This window comes from Podarcis vaucheri, assembly GCF_965113315.1.
Source record: "Podarcis vaucheri genome assembly, chromosome: 12".
Lineage (NCBI taxonomy): Eukaryota > Metazoa > Chordata > Lepidosauria > Squamata > Lacertidae > Podarcis > Podarcis vaucheri.
The window spans coordinates 37,063,402-37,089,676 of NC_138750.1; the positions used below are offsets into that span (position 1 = coordinate 37,063,402).

The 26,275-nt window shown below is 41.5% G+C and overlaps 1 protein-coding gene across 1 annotated transcript; it reads left to right on the forward strand.

Annotated features, from left to right (window-relative positions):
• The first annotated feature begins 8,167 nt into the window (after positions 1–8,167).
• SAMD9L (sterile alpha motif domain containing 9 like) lies at positions 8,168–21,917 on the forward strand. The gene is given in 5 exon segments (XM_082194104.1): positions 8,168–8,336; positions 9,042–9,095; positions 14,480–14,549; positions 15,859–17,401; positions 17,405–21,917. Coding segments are annotated over 3 exon segments (4,821 nt in total). The 5' UTR covers positions 8,168–8,336; positions 9,042–9,095; positions 14,480–14,535; the 3' UTR covers positions 20,669–21,917.
• Positions 21,918–26,275: the final 4,358 nt, after the last annotated feature.

A 26,275-nucleotide genomic window follows, 5' to 3' on the forward strand; every position in this document is an offset into this window, starting at 1 on the left:
TATTCTCTTGTGGTGATGTTCCATGTTAAAGAGCAATTTGGAATCTGCAAAATTAATTTCGTGTCCTGTTTCTTTCATGTGTTGGAAAAGAGAGGAAGTTTTTTCTTCTTTTTTGACGGCATTCTTGTGTTCTGCGATACGTGCATTTATTCGTCTGTTTGTTTGTCCAATGTACGTGGCTGGGCAGACTTTGCAGGGTATTTCATAGACCCCTTGGTTTTCCAGCTGGATTTTGTCTTTTGGGTTTCTGAGGATATTGGCTATTTTTTGGTTGGTGCAGAAGGCTGTTTTGATATTGTGTTTATGGAGGATTTTGCTGATTTTGTCTGTAGTGCCCTTGATATAAGGAAGGAGGGCCATGCCATTGTTTTCTTCTGTGTCTTGGTTTTTGGGGGGTGTTTCTTTTTGGATTAGCTTCGTAACCCTGTTTTTCTGGTATCCATTGGCGATTAACACATTTGAGAGATTCTGTAACTCAGTTGTCAAGTGGTCTTTGTCAGCCAGGCGTTTGGTTCTGGAGATGAGAGTCTTGGCTACGGAGTTTATTTGTGCAGGGTGGTGGTGTGATTGTGCATGTAAGTAACGGTTGGTGTGTGTTTTTTTCCGGTAGATAGAAAAAAAAAAAACACACACCAACCGTTACTTACATGCACAATCACACCACCACCCTGCACAAATAAACTCCGTAGCCAAGACTCTCATCTCCAGAACCAAACGCCTGGCTGACAAAGACCACTTGACAACTGAGTTACAGAATCTCTCAAATGTGTTAATCGCCAATGGATACCAGAAAAACAGGGTTACGAAGCTAATCCAAAAAGAAACACCCCCCAAAAACCAAGACACAGAAGAAAACAATGGCATGGCCCTCCTTCCTTATATCAAGGGCACTACAGACAAAATCAGCAAAATCCTCCATAAACACAATATCAAAACAGCCTTCTGCACCAACCAAAAAATAGCCAATATCCTCAGAAACCCAAAAGACAAAATCCAGCTGGAAAACCAAGGGGTCTATGAAATACCCTGCAAAGTCTGCCCAGCCACGTACATTGGACAAACAAACAGACGAATAAATGCACGTATCGCAGAACACAAGAATGCCGTCAAAAAAGAAGAAAAAACTTCCTCTCTTTTCCAACACATGAAAGAAACAGGACACGAAATTAATTTTGCAGATTCCAAATTGCTCTTTAACATGGAACATCACCACAAGAGAATAATCATGGAAGCCATCGAGATAGAGAAACACCCTCACAACATGAACAAGCGTGACGACACGTCCCGCCTGCCAGACATCTGGAAATTAGCCCTCCCCACAAAAACCGACACCAGAACCAGAGGCACACAGAACGCCGTCACCAATCAACCACACCAGACCCAAACCCAGACCCTCTCCACAGACATATTACAGACTCCATCCAGCAACCAAACTATAGTGGCACCTCCGGATGCTGCACCCCCCTGCAATCCCTACACAGATCTGGCTGGCACAAGGCACAAAACCATAGCTCGCCCCTATACACGAAGCCAAGCCAGAGCACAACTAAATGCAGCACAGCCATCTTCTCAGAAAAACTCTTCACAAGCTCAAGAGGTCAAGACACGAGAGCTTTAGCAACTAATCTACACTTAATGACCCACCCAGTGATATTCAGAATATCACTCATGAAATCACCCAAGATATCCCTCAAGTAATTAATGACCCACCCAGTGATATTCAGAATATCACTCATGAAATCACCCAAGATATCCCTCAAGTAATTAAGGAACAAAAGAAGAAAAGGCACACTAATCTAGGAACTTCCTCTCTACCCAGAACGTTGGAGGCTATACACCACACCCCTCAACAGTATTTATAGGAACTCAAACACCAGACTCTGCTCTGTTCCAGTAACAAGAAGCCGAAAGCACCAGCCTGAAGATGACGAGTGAGACCTCGTCGAAACGTCGCACAGACACCCCGACTCTTACACGGGAAGACACCCGAAGACACCAAAACCTGCATTCCTATACCCGTGAAAATCTACGAAAGCATATATATATATATATATATATTAGCCTTGTTTAAATTATATATTGCTTACAGCTGCTGATTACAATTTAGACTGTAAAAGTTACAAATCCAACAATGAAATGTCTAAGTGTTAGCTATTCCATTACTGTATTCTAAAATATTGGATTGCTGCCATCTGTGCCCAATGAGAAGGATCTCTAACGCTTTTTTTGTTTTTGTTTTTTTAAAAAAGAACACTAAGATGAATGTGCCCTTAAGATTTTATATCAGCCTGTACTGTAAATAACAATAAATAAGTATATGTTAGCAGCATGATAGGTGTTTGTTAGCAAATACCTGCTTTTTCTAAAGTCAGTGAACATTGCATTAAGTGAACATTGCAACTGAAATAATGTATAAAGTGATTCTCTGTGACTGCTATATTTCAAAACTGTAAATATGTATGTATGTGCGTATGTATATGTATTCAGTGATGGCTAGGGCCTCCTAAAGGAGAAGGTACTACAAATCCTTTGCATCCTAACCCTAAACCATTCTCAGCCATATCTTCCCTTCCATCTTGGAAGCCCTACGTATTAGCCATGGAGAAACCTGGTTAGGAGAAGAAAGGTGATTTGCCCAAGGCTACAAACAGGGACAAAAGCAGGCATGACATTATTTATGTAATTACTAATCCATATTTTAGTATCTTTTTATAAAGTAAATAGCAGTCATAGCCCCCCACCCCAGTACCCTCACATGGAAGGAAGAGACTTTAACTCTTTTTCTTCACCACAGTTCTGATCTGGGTCAAGGGGAGCATGCAGCTACTGTAGGAATAATCTGGAGTCTGTTTTGACCCTCGGTGCGATGCAGAGATGGGGTGTGAGTTCAAGCCCCCAAATAAATCCTCCCCTTTGTTACTGTGCCCCTTCACCAAAAACATGATTTTGCAGAGACGAAAAAAATCCTTCCCCTATATGGTAACTACTGCAAGAACAGTACACACTAGACAAATTAAAATTAAAAATATTAAGAAGCTTGTGCATCTCTGTTCTCTTCTGCCATGGCCGCAAGAAGGAATTTGGAAACTGTAGGAGTTCAATGACAGTTAAACTAAAATGGTAGCAGAAACTACTTATCTGCCTCCTGCAGCCACACCAGAGTCCGCACACCCAGAGAAGATATCTAAATGCAGCCAAAATGTGGTACTAATGAGAGAAAAACAATCACCCAAAACTTTATTATAGACAGAATCTGGATGGGTTTTGCTGAAAGCTTAATTAAAATTTGCAGTGTCAATCAGATACTTTTGTGATGTTCAATATTGTTAAAGCACATGTTGAATTCAATATGTAACAAGTTTAATATGTTATGACGAATTTATGTAATAAATTTGATGAGATTTTGAATTTTAAAAAGGGATTCTTTTACTGCCTTGCTTGAAACCACACAGGTGGTTGCTTGGCACTCTAGTGAAAATAATCACAACTGTTTGGACCTCTTTGTTTTCTTTTCTGTGAACTGGATAACTTTCGTTGCTTTGGTTTTTCTCCATGTTATGTGCTCTGGTAGGATTGATACACTACTCCAGCATGCCAGGGTCAAAACAGAAAACCCTATAAGCTGCATGTAAGAGGCAACACGATAGAAGTTTATAAAATTATTCCTGGCATGGCATGGCATGAACACTCGAATTCATGGCCATCCAATGAAACTGAATGTTGGAAGATTCAGAACAGATAGAAGAAAGTACTTCTTCACACAGCATATTGTTAAACTTTGGAACTTGCTCCCACAGGAGACAGCAATGTCCACCTACTTGGATGGCAGCTAACAGATTGAGGTTGAATCCTGACAAGACAGAAGTACTGTTTTGGGGGGGACAAGAGGCGGGCAGGTGTGGAGGACTCCCTGGTCCTGAATGAGGTAATTGTGTCCCTGAAGGACCAGGTGCACGGCCTGGGAGTCATTCTGGACTCACAGCTGTCCATGGAGGCACAGTTCACTTCTGTGTCCAGGGTAGCTGTTTATCAGCTCTATCTGGTATGCTAGCTGAGACCCTACCTGCCTGCAAACTGTCTCGCCAGAGTGGTGCATGCTCTAGTTATCTCTTGCTTGGACTACTGCAATGTGCTCTGTGTGGGGCTACCTTTGAAGGTGAACTACAGCTAATCCAGAATGTGGCAGCTAGACTGGTGACTGGGAGCAGCTGAGACCATATAACACTGGTCTTGAAAGACCTACACTGGCTCTCAGTACTTTTCTGAGCACAATTCAAAGTGTTGGGGCTGACCTTTAAAGCCCTAAACGGCTTCGGCCCAGTATACCTGAAGGAGCGTCTCCACCTCCATCGCTCTGCCTGGACACTGAGGTCCAGCGCCAAGGGCCTTCTGGCGGTTCCCTCACTGCAAGAAACCAAGTTACAAGGAACCAGGCAGAGGGCCTTCTCGGTAGTGGCGCCCACCCTGTGGAGCGCCCTCCCACCAGATGTCAAAGAGAAAAATAGCTACCAAACTTTTAGAAGACATCTGAAGGCAGCCCTGTTTAGGGAAGCTTTTAATGTTTAATAGGTTATTGTATTTTAGTGTTTTGTTGGAAGCTGCCCAGAGTGGCTGGGGAAACCCAGCCAGATGGCCGGGTTTAAAAAATAAATTATTATTATTATTATTATTATTATTATTATTATTATTATTATGGCTTTAAAGAGGATTGGACAAATTCACAAAGACTGCTTTCAATGGTTACTAGTCATAATGGCTATGCGCTGCCTCCACAGCTGCTGGAAACCACAGGAGGGGAGCACACTCTTGTGTTCAGATCCTGCTCGAGGGATTCCCTACAAGTATCTGGTTGGATGCTGTGAGAATAGGGGGCTGGACCATAATGGGCCATCGGCGTCATTCAGCAGGCTCTCCTGGTGTTTTTTTTCCAGAAAAATAACTTACCATGTTTTTCAACCTCCAGTGCCCAAGGTTAGAAGGATCTGTGAAGGGCAGACCCCCAGTTATTGTATAAAATGGGAAATGTTATCACAGCTCGTTAGAAAACGAAACAACTCTTGAGTTTTGATTTCCACAGAAACGAAACCAAGTATATGAACAGGTTATGATGATATGATTTCAGAAAACCAACACCCAGGATTAAAATGAATGCACAAAGGTATGCCGTGAATAAAAAGAAAGTACATTTTAAAGCCACTTAATCTTTCATGACACGAAAACAGGTCAGGCTAACATTTTGACAGCACTCAGAAGCTGAAAAGACTGACTTAGCAACAAATGACCAATTCATCAGCAATGGCCACTCCTGGATTAGGATAGCCTTACTATAGTAATATCCACTCTTGCAACCTTGCATTTAGCTTACTCTAATGCACTCTATGTAGGGCTGGCTACCCTTGAAGACAATCCAGAAACTTCCACTAATGCAGAATGCAGCAGACAAAAGAGTTCACAGGTTTCTCTGTGCCCTGCTGTGAGTGTGAAGTCCACTCCCTGCAAGGCCCTTTGCCCCTGGACTAGGAGGCGGGGAGCAGACTCACCCTGCTCCACATAAGGGACTCCTGAGAGGCTGGAGGGACATTGCCCTGCTGTGAGTCCTAAATGTTTTAAAATAGTTTTTAATCTGTGGTATTTTAAATTTTGTTTTTGTGTTTGTTTTGTTCTTTTGGGCGTGGGATAAACAGCTTGGGATCAGTTTAATTTTAGTATAACTGTAATTTTTTGTTCGTTTTTCTTTTTTTAATTAGCTGCTACTGTTTTATTGGTTTATTGTATAGTTTGTAGAACATATTCTGTTCTGAAGGGGAGAGGGTCAGGGCTGCCTGGGAGTGGGCCCCAGCCAACAGAATGGCTGGGGCAGGTTCCATGGGGGGGATGCACGGGGATACCAGATCTCAGTGATCACGGGCAGGAGGAGGAGTTATGCTAAGACCAGACCATGTCATTACCGAGGAGGAAGGTTGAGTTGTTGTTTGAGGACTAACCCTGCCTCTGGGTCTGGTCTTGACTGGAAGGATACTGGAATCAGCAATGAAGACCCACATGACCTGAAGGTGGTGCTGTACAATTCCAGGTCAATGATTCATAAGACCACTGCCATCCACGACTTGATCGTTGATGGAGGACTTGACCTAGCATGTGTAACAGAGACTTGGTTGGATGAAGCAGATTGGCCTGTTCTCGCCGCTCCTTGTCCAGCAGGTTTCTATTATGCACAGCGACCCAGGTCATATGGGCAGCAAGCGGGGGGGGGGGGGGGTTTGCAGTGATTTCTAAGGAAGTCATTAGCTGACACCAGGCATCCTATTGGGAAGACCCAGTTTTCTGAGTGCATGTTCTGGAAGCTGGGCAATAGGGGCAGTACAGGATTCCTTTTGGTGTACCGACCTCCCCGCTGCACCAAAGATTCCCTGCCCGAGCTGCTTTAGATTGTGGCGCATGTTTTCCTGGAGATACCTAGTTTGGTTGTCCTAGGGGATTTTAGCATCCATGCCGACACGACATGTCCTAGGGTGGGTGCCACTACCGAAAAAGCCCTCTGCCTGGTTCCCTGTAACTTGGCTTCACGTAGTGAGGGAACCGCCAGAAGGCCCTTGGCGCTGGACCTCAGTGTCCGGGCTGAATGATGGGGGTGGAGACGCTCCTTCAGGTATACTGGTTGCCTTTGGCCAGTCTTGCCACCAGCCAGCCTTGTGACTTTGCTCTGTATTCCTACTTTCTCAGATGTAGGGTAGTTAGAGCATGGGGCAGCACCAATTTCCCAACAACACCCTTTGTGACATTCACTCCATGGTCAGGGGAAAGGACTCCTACACGCAGAAGCTTTTTGCAGCCAATCAGTCATGTGAGTTGCAGACTGCGCTGCAGTCTGTTTAATTTTACTATTTGTCTTGCATTATTGCTTTGATCTGTATTTTATAGTAGTTTTATTCAGCTATTTTAAAACTGTATGTCAAAGGTCACTTTGAGAGCTTGGTTTTAGTTGGAAAACACTCAAGAAGTTTGTGTAATAAATAGGGATGGGGGGGCGGAATTGATTACGTTTGCATTTAAAAGAGAATTTGCTTTGTTCACACTTTCCAAAACAACACACAAACTGAAACATAGGCACCCTTCGAAATTCACACTTCTCTGAATTTTGCAGTGAAGTTTTCCAGCCAAGTAGTGTGTACAAAAAAGAATATACCGTATTTTTCGCTCTATAGGACGCACCCAACCATAGGACGCACCTTGTTTTAGAGGGGGAGAACAAGAAAAAAAATTCTCCCCTCTCTGCGCAGCGCCCCTTCAGCGAAGCGGCAGGGAAGGCTGCACACAGCCTTTGCGCTGCCCCCCCCTGAGCTTGTGGGGCTGGCGGTGGGGAGAAGCGCTGCTTTCCCTCACCGCCAGCCTCAAAGTCCAGGTTGGGGAGCAGCGCAAAAGCTGCGCACAGCCTTCCCGCTGCCCCAAGCTTGTGGGGCTGGCGGTGGGGGGGAGCGCTGCTTTCCCCCAGCCCCAAATAGCAGGTTGGGGCTGGCAAGGAAGCCCGGGTCCCCCCCCCAGGCCCATGGACCACACATCTATTAGCAAAAATAGCATACAGACGTCTTCTATTGGGGAAAATGGTTTGCAAAAATGTGTATATTAGGCAAAATTGCATACAAACGTGCACATTAAGAGAAATTCTGATGAATTTTCAAAATGACTTTAAAAAATAAGTAAATACAAAAGCTGATGTGGAAATGTGGGGAACTGAACTTAAGATGGGGGAAATGAGAAAACAAACTGAAGGTGAGAGATTCTCTCATCTTTAGATTATCTAAAATGATAAATAAATATAAATTTCTATCTGCATCTGAAAAGCTCCTGACATAGATGTGGTATCTTGAAAATGATCCCTTGTCGTGCCTGCATGGTCTTAGAATGTGGATGAGCTTGAGCCATAAAAGTTCATACATGTATCCCTAACATTATATTGATTTCAGAGATAGAAACACATACCCCATCAGAAGCTTTCAAAGATTAGTCAGTAAAATTATCTGGTACTTATGTGATGTTTTCAATGGGTGTTACTGTACATATTACTCAGTGAATAACAATGGTTGAGGAAGTGGTTTTTTGGTTTTTTTTAAGCCAACTTGCCTCGTTGCTACTTGCAGATCATGTGACAGGAGTTGGCAAAAAAAAACCCTGCTTCTTAGTCCCTTGCAAAGTGATTTTGTAGATGTGCTTGTCTCTTGCAACTAACAGAAGAAGCAACTAACAGAAGAACCAAGAACAGAGCTATTTGGGTTTCTCTGACTGAACAAAATGTATTTATCCAGCATTTGTGGCATGGAGTCTGCATAACTATCTTGGTAAGTGATTTATTATAGAGATGAAGACTGATAAGATATACTTCCTCAAAAGCCAGAGAAAAGTGATATTAAAATGATTGTATCCTTTGTACTATATGGAAATAAATTTATGGGGCATCGGACTGTCTTTGTGAAAGAGTTCTTTTATAGGATAATTGTGTTTTATAAGATAAATACCGTATTTTTCGCTCTATAACACGCACTCAACCATAACACGCACATAGTTTTTAGAGGAGGAAAATCCGTAGGCATGCCACCCATAGACATTCCCTCCATAACACGCACAGACATTTCCCCTTACTTTCTAGGAGGAAAAAAGTGAGTGTTATGGTGCAAAAAATACGGTACTTATTGCAGCAACTCAGTATTATGTCTAACTTTTATTAAATTAGTTCTAAGAAACCAAACTGAAAACTTTGGGGTTCAGAAAAAGTATTAAGTATTCAAGTAACTGTGGATTTTTAAAATTGTTTTCTCCCTCTGTAATAGAGCTAGATAGCTGCCTGCATTTTTCTCCCCTTCCGAAAATTAATTAAGTAGTTTCCAAGTATTTTTAAAACACCCTTTTCACTTTTAAAATAAGGAATAGTCTGAGCAGTGCAAAACAAAGTAAAAAAATGATAAATTAAATTGGTGAAAAACATACAGAGTTGAGATGGAAAGTGTCACACCCATAATTGCTTTCGTTTTTGTTTCGTTTCCCAGAACTGCAGCTCTTCAGTTAAAATAGTTGGAAAGCCTGAGCACTTCAAGATAACGGTAAGCATTAATCTCTGAGTGCAATTCTATGTATGTCTACTCAGAAGTAAGTTCTATGAAGTTCAGTTTTCTCCCATGTAAGCCTTGCAGTCACAATTAATATTTATTAATGGATCGAAATGTGTTTTTAATAGGATCTATTACAAATCCATACATTGTTTCCCCTGCCCCTGCACCCCCACATTTTATATTCACAACAGCCCTGTGAGGTGGGTCAGGCTCTGAGATAGTGACTGACTCAAAATCACCTAGTGAGATTCGTAGCTTAAACCTGGGTCTCCTCTGTCCCAGTCCACCACTCTAACTGCTAAACTGCACTGTCTATGGTGTACGTATCTGGTTAGGTGCTACATATTGTGACTGGCCAATTGACCCAAGTCACCCAGAACTTCATGAGGCAGGGACCACCAACTCACCACCAGGGCAAAAAACGTCATTGGCGGCAATGGGTGTCAGGCTGGCAGCCAAGTTGGAAGGAGAATAGCAGCGACTTCTTTTGCCTGTATAGGGGCAGAGAGAGGCAGAGAGATGTATGTGAGAGTGAGAGACAGGAGTTATGTGAGATCTGAACCTTTTTAGTCAGAATCTCTGAATACTAATCTCCAATATCGGTCTATTTTTGGTATGTAGCCAATCCACACATATTGGTATGACAATATGTGTGGTGCACCTTAATGCACTTAAACAAAACAGCTTTGGTGTGGTGTGCACACACACCCAGAGCAAACATAGCTTGTCGGTCAGACCAAAACTCAACCTTCAGCAACCCAGTGAAGGTCCTTAAACTGGGAAACAAATGAGAACTTTATCAACCATTTTCTCTCCCTCTCTTTTACTTAATCTTTAAAAGCTTTGGAGGACCATGTCGATGCTTGGTACGATGTATTCTGCAACTGTTATTCACAGTAGCAACGTAAGAAGTTCTTTCTCCCACCACAAAAGTTTAAAGGATGTGACATTATACAGTCCGATGTGTCAGATTTTCTAAATGTTATTGAAAAAGTTAGACATATAGTCATGCCTCGGGTTGAAGTAGCTTCGGGTTGAGCGTTTTCGGGTTGTGCTCCGCGGCGACCCAGAAGTAACGGAACGGGTTACTTCCGGGTTTCGCCGCATGTGCAGACACTCAAAATGATGTCACGCACATGCATGGAAGCGACGAATCGCGATCCGTGCACATGCAGATGCACAGACGCGGGTTGCGTTCTGCTCTGGATGCGAACGGTGCTCCGGATCAGATCCCGTTCGTATCCAGAGGTACCACTGTACGTCAGGGGGTTTAGAATTGCACCCTAAGAGTACAGTTGTACCTTGGTTGTCAAAAGCCTTGCAACTCAAACGTTTGGCTCCCAAACACCGCAAACCCAGAAATGAGTGTTCCAGTTTGTGAACGTTCTTTGGAACCCAAATATCTGACCCTGCTTCCACGGCTTCCGATTGAGTGCAGGAAGTTCCTGCAGGCAATCAGAAGCCACAGCTTGGTTTTCAAAAGTTTTCGGAAGTCAAACGGACTTCTAGAACAGATTTCATTCGAGAACCAAGGTGCGACTGTAAGTCTCATTGGATTCAATTAAGAGTTATCGCTGACTAGAAACACTTTGAATTTTAGCCATAACAGCTTTGTGATTACTTGTGATTACTTCATCAACTTTGTCGTTAAGGTGCCGCAAGGCACTTGGTTGGTTTTGCTACAGAATAACAGGATTGCTCCTCTGGAAATTTGTTAACGTTGAAAGAGATCACACAGGCAAGGCAGCTGATTTGTAAATATCCATAGATGGCTAAAATATGCATGTCTATTGTGAAGTATGAGGTGTGTATTTCCACATTACAGATTACATTTCCACATAGCAGAGGAAGAAATACTTGTGCAAAATAGATTAATTGTAGTGGATCACAATATGCCAGATGAACGTGTGAATGAATGTCAGAATGGGCTGAGACACATGTAAGTGCAAATGCACCAGCAGGGCCAGACTAGTCCTTCTGCCAGTTCATTTGCACTGCATCGCCCGCCTTGTCACCTCACCCTCCTCCCTTTCTCATATGCAATAGCAACCCATCTGTTGGAAGACTAGTATAGCAGCTCCCCTCCATCCCACAAAGCACTTGAGTCAGATCAACCATTATTTTTATTTTTTTATTTTTAAAAAAATGCACAGAAATGATGGAAATGTAAACTCTGCAATAATTGAAATATTGGAAAATAAAAATAAATAGCCGAACAGCTACCCGAAGCAAATGTATCTTACTAAGCCCTAAATTCCCAAAATTTCCACCTAGTTAAAAGCTTACTGAATTCCCAGTCTTATAGAATACACATTGGGGTGGGAGGTTGTAAGCAGGGATCCGAGGAACTATGGTTTCTGCAGACTAATGGGGGAAATTGAGAAAGATGGAACCTAGGATCTACAATTTCATTATCTAGTACAGTGGTTCCCTTATGGGACGCGGGTGGCGCTGTGGGTAAAACCTCAGCGCCTAGGACTTGCCGATCGCATGGTCGGCGGTTTGAATCCCCGTGGCGGGGTGCGCTCCCGTCGTTCGGTCCCAGCGCCTGCCAACCTAGCAGTTCGAAAGCACCCCTGGGTGCAAGTAGATAAATAGGGACCGCTTACCAGCGGGAAGGTAAACGGCGTTTCCGTGTGCTGCGCTGGCTCGCCAGATGCAGCTTGTCACGCTGGCCACGTGACCCGGAAGTGTCTGCGGACAGCGCTGGCTCCCGGCCTATAGAGTGAGATGAGCGCACAACCCTAGAGTCTGGCAAGACTGGCCCGTACGGGCAGGGGTACCTTTACCTTTACAGTGGTTCCCAACCAGTAGGCCGTGGCTGATGCCTTAGATCCCAGCTCCCTGGAGATAAACCTATGTAACTGCCCTCCACTGGAAGCAAAATACTGGGAGAGGGAAACATGGATTTGTGGTCAGATCAAAAAAGGCTACTATAGGCAACTTATGCAGGGGTCACAATCCAAGCCCCCACATGCGTCAGTGAAATGTGCATAAGTCAGGAACACCCTGGAGAGCCCTAGTGGCTTATGAGGGGACATCCTCTTCAGCCTCTGGGGAGGGCCTTCTCGCAAGCCACTAGGGCTCTCCAGGGTGCTCCCCAATTCCAGGTTCCAGGCATCAGTGGCGAAGCTGCATGCTCCACTACCAGGGGTAGAGAGCAGGCAGGGGCATGGCTGGCACGCCCTGGGGTGCAATGCATGCCCGGGGGTATGGCATGCCACCCACAAGGGTGTGGTGCACCTACCAAAGGGGTGTGGCGCACGTTCTGGGGGCATGGCACGCTGCCTGTGGGGGCATGGCGCCCGGCACACAGGTGGTGCGCAGTGCATGTCAGGGACGTCACAATGGCACCCTACTGGAATAGTGGTGCCGGGGGTGGTCCGCTCCCTCTGCACCCCCGTTCCTCTGTCAGTGCCAGGCACTGCATGTCTGTGTGGTCACATGCAGGTAGATCGTGCTCAAGTTGGAAGCTGCTGGGGAGAGTTTAGGGTTGGTGTATAGGCACCAACTCTAAGGGGCCCAGGCTGCGCCCCACAATGTTGAGAACAATCAGTGAGGGAGGGGAGAATGCAAAAGCATTCCTTTGGTTTGAGAAGATTTTACACTTTTCAAAGTGCACTTTTCTGACTGGAAATTGCTGCAGGATTTCTGGGGAGGAAATTACTTCCATCATTGTAGATATAATGCCCAAAACTGGCAACCGAGATGGTGGTTCACATTAAAAAACAAAACACTGGGGGGGGAGGAAAGGGAGGAGAGAGTGAGAGTGATTTTCTAGCATTTTGTCTTGGACTCCATTGGAAGCCTGTTTGGCATCTTCTCCAAAGTAAAAAGGTAAAAGGTAAAGGACCCCTGGATGGTTAAGTCCAGTCAAAGGTGACTATGGGAATGCGGCACTCATTTCACTTTCAGGCTGAGGGAGCCGGCGTTTGTCCACAGACAGTTTTCCAGGACATGTGGCCAGCATCACTAAACCACTTCTGGCACGATGGAACACCATGACGGAAACCAGAGCGCACAGAAACACTGTTTACCTTCCTGCTGCAGCAGTACCTATTTATCTACTTGCACTGGCGAGCTTTCGAACTGCTAGGTTGGCAGGAGCTGGGACAGAGCAAAGGGAGCTCACTCCATCATGGGGATTCGAACCGCGCTTCTTCTGATCAGCAAGCCATAGTGGTTGTAATCTGTGGTCTAGGTCACAGTATGGTATAGGGAAGTGGGCAATGTGTAGTCTGAATACAAGACTCCTAGAATCAAATTTCATGAAACTGACTGAGCAGCCTGCAGCAAGTCCACTCTTCACTGTCCCTGCTCTGAACCATCACAAGATGGTTGCAAGAATGACCAAATTTACATTAAGAATTGTAAAGTATGTTGGCTGCTGCAAAATAGTGAATTATATTTGGTATATTTTTTCCAAATTATATTATTATTATTATTAAGAAAATTTGTTTTCATTTTTCCCCAACTTACAAAAGCAACATTTAGTAGGGCAATAAATGACTCTACTGCTTAAATTTTAAGCCTTGAAAAGAAATCATAGGCAAAACCGCTAAATGATGAAACAACACAAGTTTTTACCAAGTATTCCACAGGGGAACCATAGAAAGAATGTAGTTGCTCAAGGGAGCCATGGAGTAAAAAAAAGAGAAAAAGGTTGAGAACCTCTGATCTAGTGTATAGGGGACCCAGAATGGTCCAAATGGGAAATCATTTCAGGTAAAAATTGAGGGGAAATGTTTAAAATTGGAATGGTCTAAGCTGTGCAAGGGAATAAACAGAATGTAAAATAAAAATGCATTGATTTATAGCACAGAATGAGTCAAATATCTGGCCTTAAAAGGCTGACTCAGAGAAAATGGCTAAGAACAAATCTGAGGGTGGAATATGCTCAAAGCAATAAATCCCTTCTCTAAAACAAAGAAGGCAAAAAGGCAAACTGGGCTCCAAAGGACTTGGACCAAAAAAAATATATTGGGGGGAAATGGAGTTCAGCAAAAATAAAATTAAGCAAAAGAAAGCAAGTGACTTCTAACCATGAGATGCAGTATTTTTGATTCCTCTAGATCTCTACATTTTCCTGTCTTCTGATTCATTATTTTCGATTCATTATTTTCTCACATCTCACCTTTTTTCACTAACATTCCATTAGTGGTAAATGACAAATCAGTGGAAGGCCCATGTAAACATAGGAAGTTTATTTTATTTTTAATTAACGTGGAGGTGGATGGACATATTCCTAAGCCAAATAAAGTAAGGGCTTGATTATCTTCTATATCTTGTATTATTTCTCCTTAATTAAATTATGCAGCAGCCATGCTATTTGAAAATGAGTAAATGTTTCTTGGTTTTGGTTTTCTGGCTTTCAGATGTCATTTTAATAAGGAAGACCAACTAGACAGCACACTGAGAGAAGAACTCAAATATGGGGAAGAAAAGGTAAGCTGAATTAAAATGAACAAAAATATAGCAAGTGATTTGGGAGGTTATATAGGGCTGTGATTCGAGGACCCGATCCCCGCTTTGGGGGAATGAAGACACGTGACACAGTATATAAGGTTAATGGGCAAGAAAAGGCCACAACTTTATTGATTACAGCATGTGAGAAGGTATTGGCTTAGGCATTGGACCACAGCAAATTTGACTCCACCCACTTGGAGAGGGGTGAGTCTGATGAGGGGTTAACCACCAGTAGGGGGAGCCTGTTGATGCTAATACAACTATAAGCTCTCCCCTGATGTCACTGAAGGTTGTGCCATGGCCCCCCACCACACAGGCATTGGACAGGATCCACGACCGCCGGATTCCTTTAACGGAATACCCATAAGTGAAGCGGTAGGCGATGGCCACACCTTGCCCTTCCATACACCAACAACACATTCCAATGCCTAACCACCAAATACCAAGAAAGTTGTGACGATTGCTACGAGGTAGGCAAAAAAACCCAAGAGGCCGGTGCCAATTTGCCAATTGGAAAACACTCCTACCAGGCCCCCTGGGCAACCAACCATGGGTCCATAGCAAGGTCGAGCAAGAAGCTACGCCCTAAAGGGAGTGGTGGGTAGGTGACTCATGGAAAATCTGAAGCGCAATGGCAGGTAGAACTGGCGTGGCCACATTTGAGCAGCTAAACCACGCCCCCCACAGTGGCACCCAATTGGATGCCCACCTGGGAAGCGTGGCACGCCAGTGATGATGAGAGGGCAGGGGGCAAAATGCCCCCTGCGTGACTTGGGAATCGTCTCCCGCTCACAAACGCTCCCCTCTGGAAGGAGGAGAGGCTTTGCCATACGTCTGAAATTTCCTGGACATAACTCATAAACTTTGTTCAACAACTTTTGTGTCCGGATTTCCACTTTTTGAAATATGGCAACCCTTTGTTATAATGAGATTTAAACATCAGGGCTTTCAAATTAATTTCACTGAAAAATCTGAGTCTGATCTCCAAAAAGTAAACTTCCTTCCCACTAAATAGTAGCCTATCTATTTAAATCTTTTTAGATTTGTGGTGCAAGACATAGGAGAGGATTATGTAGAACAGTGTTCTTTGACCTTGGGTCCCTAAAGATTGGACAACTCTATTCATCCCCAACAGGATCGTGGGCAGTATAGTCCATTCACATAAAGAGAATCAAAGTTAAATAACACTGATGCAGATGAAGGGGTGTTTGCAAAATGTTGAATGTAGTGTAGAAAGAAAAGGTTTGTTTTCATTAACACGGTGTATTGCTTATTTTTTTCTTAAAAGGGCTAAAAACATCAAGAAAAGCAACCAGCTAGAATTGCCTGAAATAATTGAGGACTGGACTAAGGAACACGTAAAACAATGGGTGACAAATGAACTTAAGCTTGAGGAGAAACATGGCGACATCCTTCTTCATCAAGATGTGACAGGCGCCGTTTTGAAGCTTTTAACCAAGCAAGACCTCACAGAAATGGGTATAACCTATGGCCCAGCTTGCCAAATAATGCACGCACTGGGGAAAAAGGATGTTCCAGGTGAAAGCCCTAGCAATTCTTCTGGGCAAGAATGTAGCGCAAGGCCTTTTGATACAGACTCTTCAATTAAAAGTGAAGATGCAGGTGCAATGAAAGAAAATGGCAAAGAGAATTCAGCCGGTGCTGATGCGTCGCCAGCGTTTGCAAGATCTAAATCCACTGAGCCACCAGAATCTGTACTTGAAGAAACAAGAAAAGATATGGCTCACCAAGGAAATGGAAATAACCAGCTTCCAACTAGACAAACTTGTCTACCCTACCCTTTTGATGAGTTTCACATTAGCCATCGTTATATTCAACATTATGTCCTTCATATACCTGAAACAGGTCCCCTCAAACTTATTGATCCAGTCCATGAATTTAAACTCTTTACAAATAGAGAAAATGCAACAGAGGAGGATATGAAGATGAAATTTTGCAATGAGGTTTTCAGATTTGCTGCAGCATGCATGAACTCCCGCACCAATGGTACTATCCACTTGGGAGTCCGGGACAAGCCACATGGAGAAATTATTGGAGTAAAAGTTCAAAATAAAGAGAAATATATTAGCTATTTTGAGTTAATAAACAAATACTTTGGAGATGTTTCTGGTGTTGCAAAAGATTGCATTAGGGAACCTAGGTTTGTGGAAGTATTGCAACAAAACAGCATCCCATCAGAAACATTTGTTATTGAAGTTGATGTGGTTCCAAAGTACTCTAGTTGCCTATCTAAATATTTCCCTACTAACAACTACAGTTTTAAGACTAAAAAATGGGATCCATGTTTGTTTATAAGAGATGGTGCATCTTCCAAAAACCTCTTAAAATCTAATGATAAAACAGAACATAAATCATTTTTGGCCAAACTGGAGAAATTAGCAAAGGACAGAAAAGAAGCTGAGGAAAAACATGGAGAAAAAAGGAGGAATATGGATGGGGAAGGTCGTAAGCTGGTGAGCTTACTCACAGGCAACAGGGACTTGCTAGATAACTCCCATTATGACTGGTATATTTTAGTCACAAACAAATGCCATCCACATCAGACACAGCATATAAACTTCTTGCAGGAAATAAAGTTATTTGCTGTTCTAGAGTTTGATCCGGAATCAGCAAGCAATGGTGTCGTCAAAGCATTCAGAGAAGACCGAGCTGCAAACCTTCATTTTCCAAAGCAGTACCAGAAGCCTGGGAATTCAACTTCTGAAACAATTGAAGAACTTAATCTCTATCAGCAGCCAAGTTGGATTTTCTGCAACGGTAGGTCAGACTTGAACAGTGAAGCATATCAACCCTTGAGTCCTAAACTCTGGTAGCAGCAGAAGGCAGCTGAGGTTAGGAAACTGATCTCATTTCTATCCCATCCAGATATAATGCAAAGAGGAAAATTTTTGGTGGTGTTTCTCATGCTGTCAAAAGTGGAAGATCCAGGTGATCCCATGATAGAGGCTTTCTGTGCTTTTTATCAAGAACTTAATGGACTTGATGATATGCTGTGTATATGTATTGGGGCACAAACATACCCTTGCTGGAGAGATCTCCTGCGAGCCAGATTTATTGAATCAGACACACTAGCAGATAGGTGCATATCTCAATTGAGCCTACCAATGGTGAATGGTACTATCCAAAAACTAAAATCAGTGACCCAAACTTCTCAGAGACTTTTGCCATCAAAGGGGGGTTCCTTTACAATTCTCTCAAAGAAAGAAGAAGACTTTATGACTGCACTGGAAATACTATGTGAAAATGAATGCAAGGACACAGAAATTGAGAAAAACAAAGAAAAATTTTATGAATTTAAAAAATCCCAAGAAGAGCATTTTTATCGTGGTGGGAAAGTGTCTTGGTGGAATTTCTATTTCTCCTCTGAAAACTACTGTTTACCTTTTATTAAACGGGATGCATATGAAACGCTTGAAGATCTGATTGAAAGAGGATCTCAGTCTCCTAAACAGTCGCCCACAAAAATTATCAACCTTTATCATCATCCGGGTTGTGGTGGTACTACTTTAGCCATGCATATTCTCTGGGAACTGAGAAAGAAATTTAGATGTGCCGTTCTGAAAAATAAGACAGTTGATTTTGCAGAAATTGCAACACAACTGACCACGTTACTTACATATGGGACATCAAACAAGTTTGATTATTTGCCAGTACTGCTACTTGTAGATGACTTTGAAGAGCAAGAAAATGTTTACCTTCTACAGCATGCTGTGCAGTCTGTCATAGCAGAAAAGGGTATTCAATATGAAAATCCTATAGTTATAATCTTAAATTGCATGAGATCCCAGAATCCTGGGGAAAGCTCAAAAAGCAACAGCTTGAACAGTATTGCACTGAAACAAAAACTAAGTCCGAAAGAACAAAGGGCTTTTGAGGAAAAACTGAAAGAAATTGAAGAGCAGTATGATCATCCTGAAGATTTTTACTCATTTATGATTATGAAACGAAATTTTAATCAGCAGTACATAGAGAATGTAGTTAAGAACACTCTAAAAGGTTTGGATGTTAGCAGTAAGCAAGCTCAACTTATTTCCTTTCTGGCACTGTTAAATTCTTACGTCACTGAGTCCACGATTTCAGTATCACAATGCGAGGAATTTTTGGGAATAAGTACTAAAAAGGCTTACTGGGGTACAGAAAACCTGGATGACAAGATGGGAAACTGCTCCAACATTATAATACAGACCGAAGTGCAAGAACGTGGGCGATACAAAGGGGTACGTATTAGTCATTCATTGATTGCTGGACAATGCTTAGAGGAATTTAAACAAACTTACAAACTAACAAAAAGTAAGATTACACTCTTGTTGTTAAGAGAGAATTTATTTTATGACATGGGCATAGGGAGAGACAAACTTCAGCAGGATGTTCAAAGCATGCTGCTTATAAGGCACCGAAAGGAACATGGAGATGACGCAGACACTTTGTTTTCTCCATTAATTGAAGCAATTCAAAAAGAAGAGAGGAGTGTTGAAGTTGAAAGGGTGTTGACTGAGGCAACCCGCACATTTAGTCAAAATGTATTTATCAGCCAAGCCTTAGCAAGGCATTTCTACATCAAGGAGAAAAACTTTAATCGTGCACTAGAGTGGGCTAGAAAAGCTAAAAAAGGTGCCCCTAACAACTCATATATATCAGACACTTTGGGTCAAGTTTATAAAAGTGAAATAAAGCATTGCCTAGAAGAAAATGCTGAGAAATCTATAACTGTTGAAATTCTGAAACATTTGTTGAATCTTGCAAAGTGTGCCTCAGAGGCATTTAAAGAATCTCAAGAACAAACAGAAAATATAGACAGTGAAAAGGAATATTTTCAGAGTATAAAATACAAGAGAAAATATGAAACATATAATACATCTGGTTACCTTGGAGAAATAGAAACTGGTCTATATGCTATAGAAATGATTGAATCCATACCTCTGTTCAACAAAAAAGATGAACTCTCTAGAAAACACATAGTACAGTTTTTGTCAGGAAATGGGGGTATTCCAAAAGTCCCAGGTGATACAGAGAATGAAGAATACAGATTGACACTGGAAGAATATGCTAGTTATCTAAGTAATCTGCACACAAATTTGAAAAAAGCATTTGATTTTTTTGAGAACTACTTTGTTTTTTTGAAGCCGAAATATCCTGAAAAAGAAATTGTGGAGCTCAAAATACGGAGAAAGGTACAAGAAGTTTTCAACAAGTACGCCGAAACATTTTGCCGCTCTGATTCAGACTGGCTAATGAACTCAAAACTGAGTTCATCTTTGCAGGTGGAAAATTACAAGAAGAGTTTAGAAGCTTCCAAAGCTGACAAGTTTTCTGGAATTTTGGAACATCTCAGCAATCATGAAAATGCTATAAGCAAAATTGAGGACGTAGTGAAACAGTATACACTTTTGCTTGATCAGAGCTCTAGCAAATCTTTGCAGAGGTACAAACTGAATTTTATCTTGGCCAACATTGTTCTTCATTGCCTCAATCCAAAATCCAAGATGGTACCATCTTTTCTAGAACTGAAAGAACAGCTTAGAACAATTTTACAGTCAGTAGGTCTAGATTATCGATTTGCAGAACCATACTTCTTGGCTTCTTTATTATTCTGGCCTGAAAATCAAAAGCAATTAGATAAAGATTCCAAACAAATGGGAAAATATATCAATTCTTTGAAGAAGGCATTTAATAGGCAGTACTGGCAAATGTGCCGTTCCAAACAACCTATAGCATTTTTCTACCTTGGAAAAGGAAGCAATCTGAGCAAATTTATTCACAAAGGAAAAATTGATCAGTCTGTTACTGCTAAGAGTAGGGGCAAGTCAAGGCAAAAGATGAATGATGAGCTGAGTTCCCTGTGGCAGACTGGAGAGATATGGAAAACAGAGGACGCCAAACATCTTTTGCTTCGGCTGAATGGGAAGGCTGAAGATAATATCGTCTATGTCGATTACGGTATTGATGAAGACATTAGAATACCAGCATGGCCTGTTTTCTTAGGCCAGCTGAAGAGTGGTCGGAGTGTAGAAAGAGTATCTTTTTACTTGGGGTTTTCCATTGGAGGCTTGATAGCCTGTGACATAGAAATTATTTAACCCTCTTTGAAAATACATTCCATTGTACAGTACTGTAAATTTAATTTGACTTCTCCTTTGTCTATAGCAGCAAGAGACACATGGCATTTTATCCTAACACCAGATATAGTAATTGAATATATTTGGTTGTATCCAACTAAATTTTACTCAGAACAGACTCGTTGAACCTGATGACCCCAAGTTAATAATTTCAATGGATATATTTGATTGTAGTTGGCTGTAGATACAATCCTTTTCCCCCCTCTTTGTCCTGAAGGGCAAGGATGTCTCCTCAATCTGTAGTACAGCCAGATGGGTCAATAGCTGATGAACCAATGTCACGTCCTTGGGCAATAGAAGCTTTATATTAGAATGATTGAGCTTTAAGCATAAAAGCCAGGGATGAGGCACCTTTGGCCCTACAGATGTTGTTACACTACAGCCCCTATCATCCCTGGCAATTTACCATGCTGGCTGGAGTTGATGGGAATTGGAGTCCAACAATATCTAGAGGGCCACAGGTTCCCCATCCCTGCCATAGACATACATAGGCAAAAATATTTTTCTAATAAAGCTCATTTTAGTTTATCTTTGCAGAGGAAGAGGGAGGAGTCAAATGCTAACTGGGCTGGTAGATTTTGCTAACTAATAATATGATATTCCCTTCTGCCAGTCCAATTACCAATTCATGAATATAATATGATTTGATTATACCACGGCCTGTTGCACAGCATATGGCAATTTCATTATCTTTGCTTTAAGCATCTTGTATGTCATGTGTCCCATTGCAAAGACAAAGTATACTTTTCACAAAACCAACCCTGACTGAGTCAACATAAGAGGCTTCTGCAGTCAGTTTAGTTAATTTCTGTCTTGTACTTCATTTTGTAAGTCTGTTATTTCCCTGCCTCTCTATTGTATTGGATCCATACTTAGTCATGATTTAAGTGCCCCTGATTTAAATGCAGCTAATTTACAACACAATCCAGTGCATGTATATTCAGAACAGCTTTTCTTTTTCTTTTTGGCTATGCTATTTATCTGCTTACTTCTTATATATTCTGCTCTTCTGGTCACTTTTTTAATTATTAATTTTATTGTTGGTTGGTACCTACTTAGTTTTCTTTTGAAGATGAAGCAGAGAGAAAAATGGTAAATAGCATTTAAATTGTGTTCTCTTTTGTTGTAAGAAATAACATTCCATTCATCAATAGTATTATATCTATCTATCATCTATCTATCTATCTATCTATATAAAATAAGAACTTGATCTTGGTGGTCTGATTTTTATATTATAATCTGCTGGATTAATGAAATATTTGGGGGGGGTCACCTGAACAGTGAACATAGAAAGCCTATAAGAGAATGGAGTGTCCCAGGACAACAAAGAGAAGTTCAGCACTGGTTCAGCTGACCAAAAATATCATAGAATATATTTCCTTGGATATTACCAAAGGAAAATGGAAAGGTATTTGATAGGGATAATTAAGGGATGAAGATAAATCTTAAATTGGTATGAGCTGAATGACAGAGCTGTACCACCCATAGGAGAGTGGGAGAAATTCAATATGGTTAGGATTTTACTGTGAACCTATATCTAATTTGTAGTTTCCAAAACAATACATGAATGTCATTTGTAATTCGTACTTCTATGAATTTTGTGCTGCAGTTCTTCTGCCAAATAATGTACTGTATTCATAAATGTGCATATCGGGGAAAGTGTGAAAATAACATATCAAATGCATTATACTGGGGAAATTGCTTTTAAAAATGTCGACATCATGCAAAACTGCATACCAAAATGTGTATATTGGGAGAAATTTGCACTAAAATTCTGATGAATTTGCATTTTAAAAAATTCACTGATGCAGAAATGTGGAGTGAATTTAAGACTAGAAAAATTAGAAACTGAGAGGAAACAAAATTGACAATTGTCCATCCCTAATTAGCCCATATACTATACTATTAGCAAACTCGTTATCTAAGTGCTGATCCTCATGTAGCCAAAACAGCACCATTCACACATAAGAGGCATGGAAAAGTAGTACAAAAATCTTTTGGGTGCAGGCGAACCTTAAGAAGAGGCACAAAACAGCCCAGTGAGGACTGAGCATGGTCAATGGACACAGAATTTAACTTGTGACTGACTGCTGGAAGAAACCAGAGGGAAGAGAGAATGGAATGGAGTGGCTGGAAATTTTGAACATATTGCAACATTTGGTTGCAAGTCACATTCTTCTCCACCATTTGCCCCCCTGCCCTGTTTTTTTTTAACGCCTTTTCTTATATAAACCCAATCATAGATTGATAGACATACGAACGAATATATTACGAACTGAACTAATATGAGGACTAAAGCTCACTTGTATTAATCCTGACATTGCTCACATCTCTTATTCTGGCAGATAATGTTGCTCCTCCAAAATAGATTTGGCCTCTTTGGGCAGCTTTTGCCATCTAAGGCTTCAATGTTTCACGTATGGGGTCTGTATGTAAATCCACTGCCTATAGTAGGGCTAGCATCTGAATAAACGTTGTATAGGTTATCGAATAATCTATCTTGGAAATTCCTAAAAAAGGTTATCAACTTATCTGAAATGAGAGAATGCTATAGGGGTATAAAAGCCGTTTATGAAAAAGCCAGCTTAATCATAAACAATGAAAAAACAATTCATTTCTTTATAGAAAAAGGAACAAGGCAAGGCTGCCCCCCCCTCCTCTATTATTTACACTAACACTAGAAATACTACATTCGGAAATAAGAAGGGAAGAAGAAATTAAAGGGATATTACTGGGAAAACAGTCCTTCAAACTAAAAGCCTTTGCGGACGACTTAATATTGGTGAATAAACGTGTGTAGGTTTAGACCGCCACACTGTCCAATGCAGCAAACACCTAGGTAATGACACCTATCCTGTAGGTGTCAGTATTACACTATTATTTATGGCATTTTTAATATTTCAGTCACTTTTCTTTCTTGTTAACCATGTTCATATATGTCTTCATAGAATCATAACTTCAAGGGTCATCCAGACTAAACCTGCATAAAGCAATTTGCTGGACTCTTAGTGTTTTATATTCTAATGTAAATGCATTCTAAAATAGATGCGTATAATCATAATCTAATGAGCAAGGGTCACTGAATCTTCAATAACAAAACAGGCTGCAGTAAATTGAGCATATAGTTCAAATACGTTGTTTGGGGGGCGGGTCAGGGTGTCTTTCTTCATCCCTTAACATCTCTCGATTTCTGTGTATGGGGAAATATAAATCCCTCTGCTACCATCACCTATAGGTAAATTGGTTCCCCTTGTCTCATCTCACTTTTTATAAACCCAAATTTAGGTATTTGCACTATGTAACTCCTTGCCACATAACTCAGAGCTCCTCAATGTGACCCATTTCCAATGGCACTATTCCCTTATTAAAGCCTTCTAGAAGCTTCAATTTGAGATAGACTTAGGTGGGATGTACATACCAACACTAGCCACAGGATGAACTAATAACAAATATTGTTTATTAAAAGGATATGATTATATTTACACTGGGGTCTTAAATGCGCCTGATGACAGTTTCTAAAGACTCAAGAGACTTACACCATCCTCTAAATGGCTTTTACTTTAAGCCAAATTCGGTAAACCTCCACCCCAGCCAAAATAACTCATAGCACACTCCAACTGTTGGGAACAATCTGCCTCTAACCCCAAAGCTCCTCCAGTTGTACTTCTGACTGCTTGGATAGTTTATCTGGTTAAAAACCAAACAAGCAAACAAAAAATGATGGTGCAACCTTTTTGTGGGAAGACCTTTACAAAGAGTAGCCTCTTAGTCTAACCCAGTCAACAGCAACTTCCTAATCTTCACCAACAAGGAGTTATAGGATACCTGGGTATTTGGCCTCAACTGTCTACTTTTCCCTCTACTATCATATGTCTCTTCCTCAAACCTCCCTCATCAACTGGTTTTCCCAACGCCATTTCCCAATTTTCCGAGTTCTAAACTGCCCAATGGGCCTCCACAATGCTCCAGCTCTCCCCTCCAGGTCCTAAAAGGCAGTGGAGACAGGGGAAGACCTTTGCAGTTTTACTGCTGCTCAGCCTTACAAAATGCTACCTGTGAGGTTGGGTTATAATGTCTAAAGAGAGCTTGGCTTGCGGCTCCGAGAAAAGTGCTGAAATGAAACTATTGAAGAATAAGCATACAATATTGAAACCAGAGAATTAAAAACACAAAAGCAGCAATTAAAATCGCTACAACTGCAGTAGAACTATGCATTATCGATGCGCTTAAATAAAAATGTATTTTGTTTCTGTCTGAAAGAGAACAGAAAAGGAAGGCTAAGAAGCACCACCACTGAGAAGGACCTGTCACTCATTCTCAGTCATGTGATCATTCATGCTAGTTGCATGATGAAAAGGTCGAGGATCTTATAACCTCAGAACAGAAGAATATATGTCCACTCAAAAAATAAAGTTAAACTGATTCAAAAGAAAAACAGTTTGCTTTAGATAATGCAAAGTGCTGAATCTGTAAAATTATTCTCTTGTGCCAACCATGGCCATTCTGCACTGTAATTTAACTGTAATATCTCAGCTACTTGAAGACTGCAGAAGATATAACAAACAAAAACAGAACATGTTCCTGCTTCAGACTAACTTCTAGAGTGAATAAGCCCAGGGACCACAAGGTGGTGCTGATCAGAGAGGCTTTGGAGTTTCCGCAGAAAATAAAGTTCTTCAGCTTCAACTCATCATACAGTACAGTAAGCCCACAATTTACACTGTGCCTAAAGCCAAAACCGTGTATAGTCAAAACCCATTGGGTGCAATGGCGGGTGGGATTGCCAAAGTCATTTCCCCCCCAGAACTCCTTTTCTACCTCTTTTTAATTTCTTTTCATTTCTTTGCCAAGAGCATAAAGCTGAATGTGCACAAGTTACATGTGTGTAAGCTGCAGGCTTATTGTGCTGAATATCTACAGCTGTAGACAGGGCCAGATTTAGGTTTGATAAGGCCCTAAGCTACTGAAGGTAATGGGGCCCTTTATATGTCCAGCTGTCCTTTGTCAACAACAAATTGTCACTGTTGTTTGTGTTGAATATATGCTATATGGTAATTTATGGACCTAATAGGTACCTAAAGCCATTTGCACATAACAAAATATGTATTTTATCAAAGTAATTGTGATATTTTAGGGAGCAGGCTATTGCTTACATCATAGGAGCCCACACAAAACAAAACACTGTTGCTGTATGTAGGTTTTATTTTATTTGCTTTTTATCTTATATCTTGGAAAGGTACATCCAGGGTTTTTTCTTTAATTTTTTTTTGGGGGGGGCGCGAAGAGATAGGGTCCTAAGCTATATAGCTTGTTTAGCTTATACGTAAATCCGGCACCGGAAGCCCCAGAAAACAAAAGAGGCCAGAGCTAAACAGGCTGGGCAGATGCACGCCAAAGAGGACAGGGTTCCTGCACCTTTAGCAATGGTGTAAGTACACCTGTGGAAAATCCAGCTTCTGCATAACTATTAAAGGTACAGCCGATCTGTCCTCTTTCGCAGCTCTGTTCCGCTGCAGGAGGAAACTGTTGCAGACATGTGGCCTAGAGCTATTTTTGAAGAACATGCTT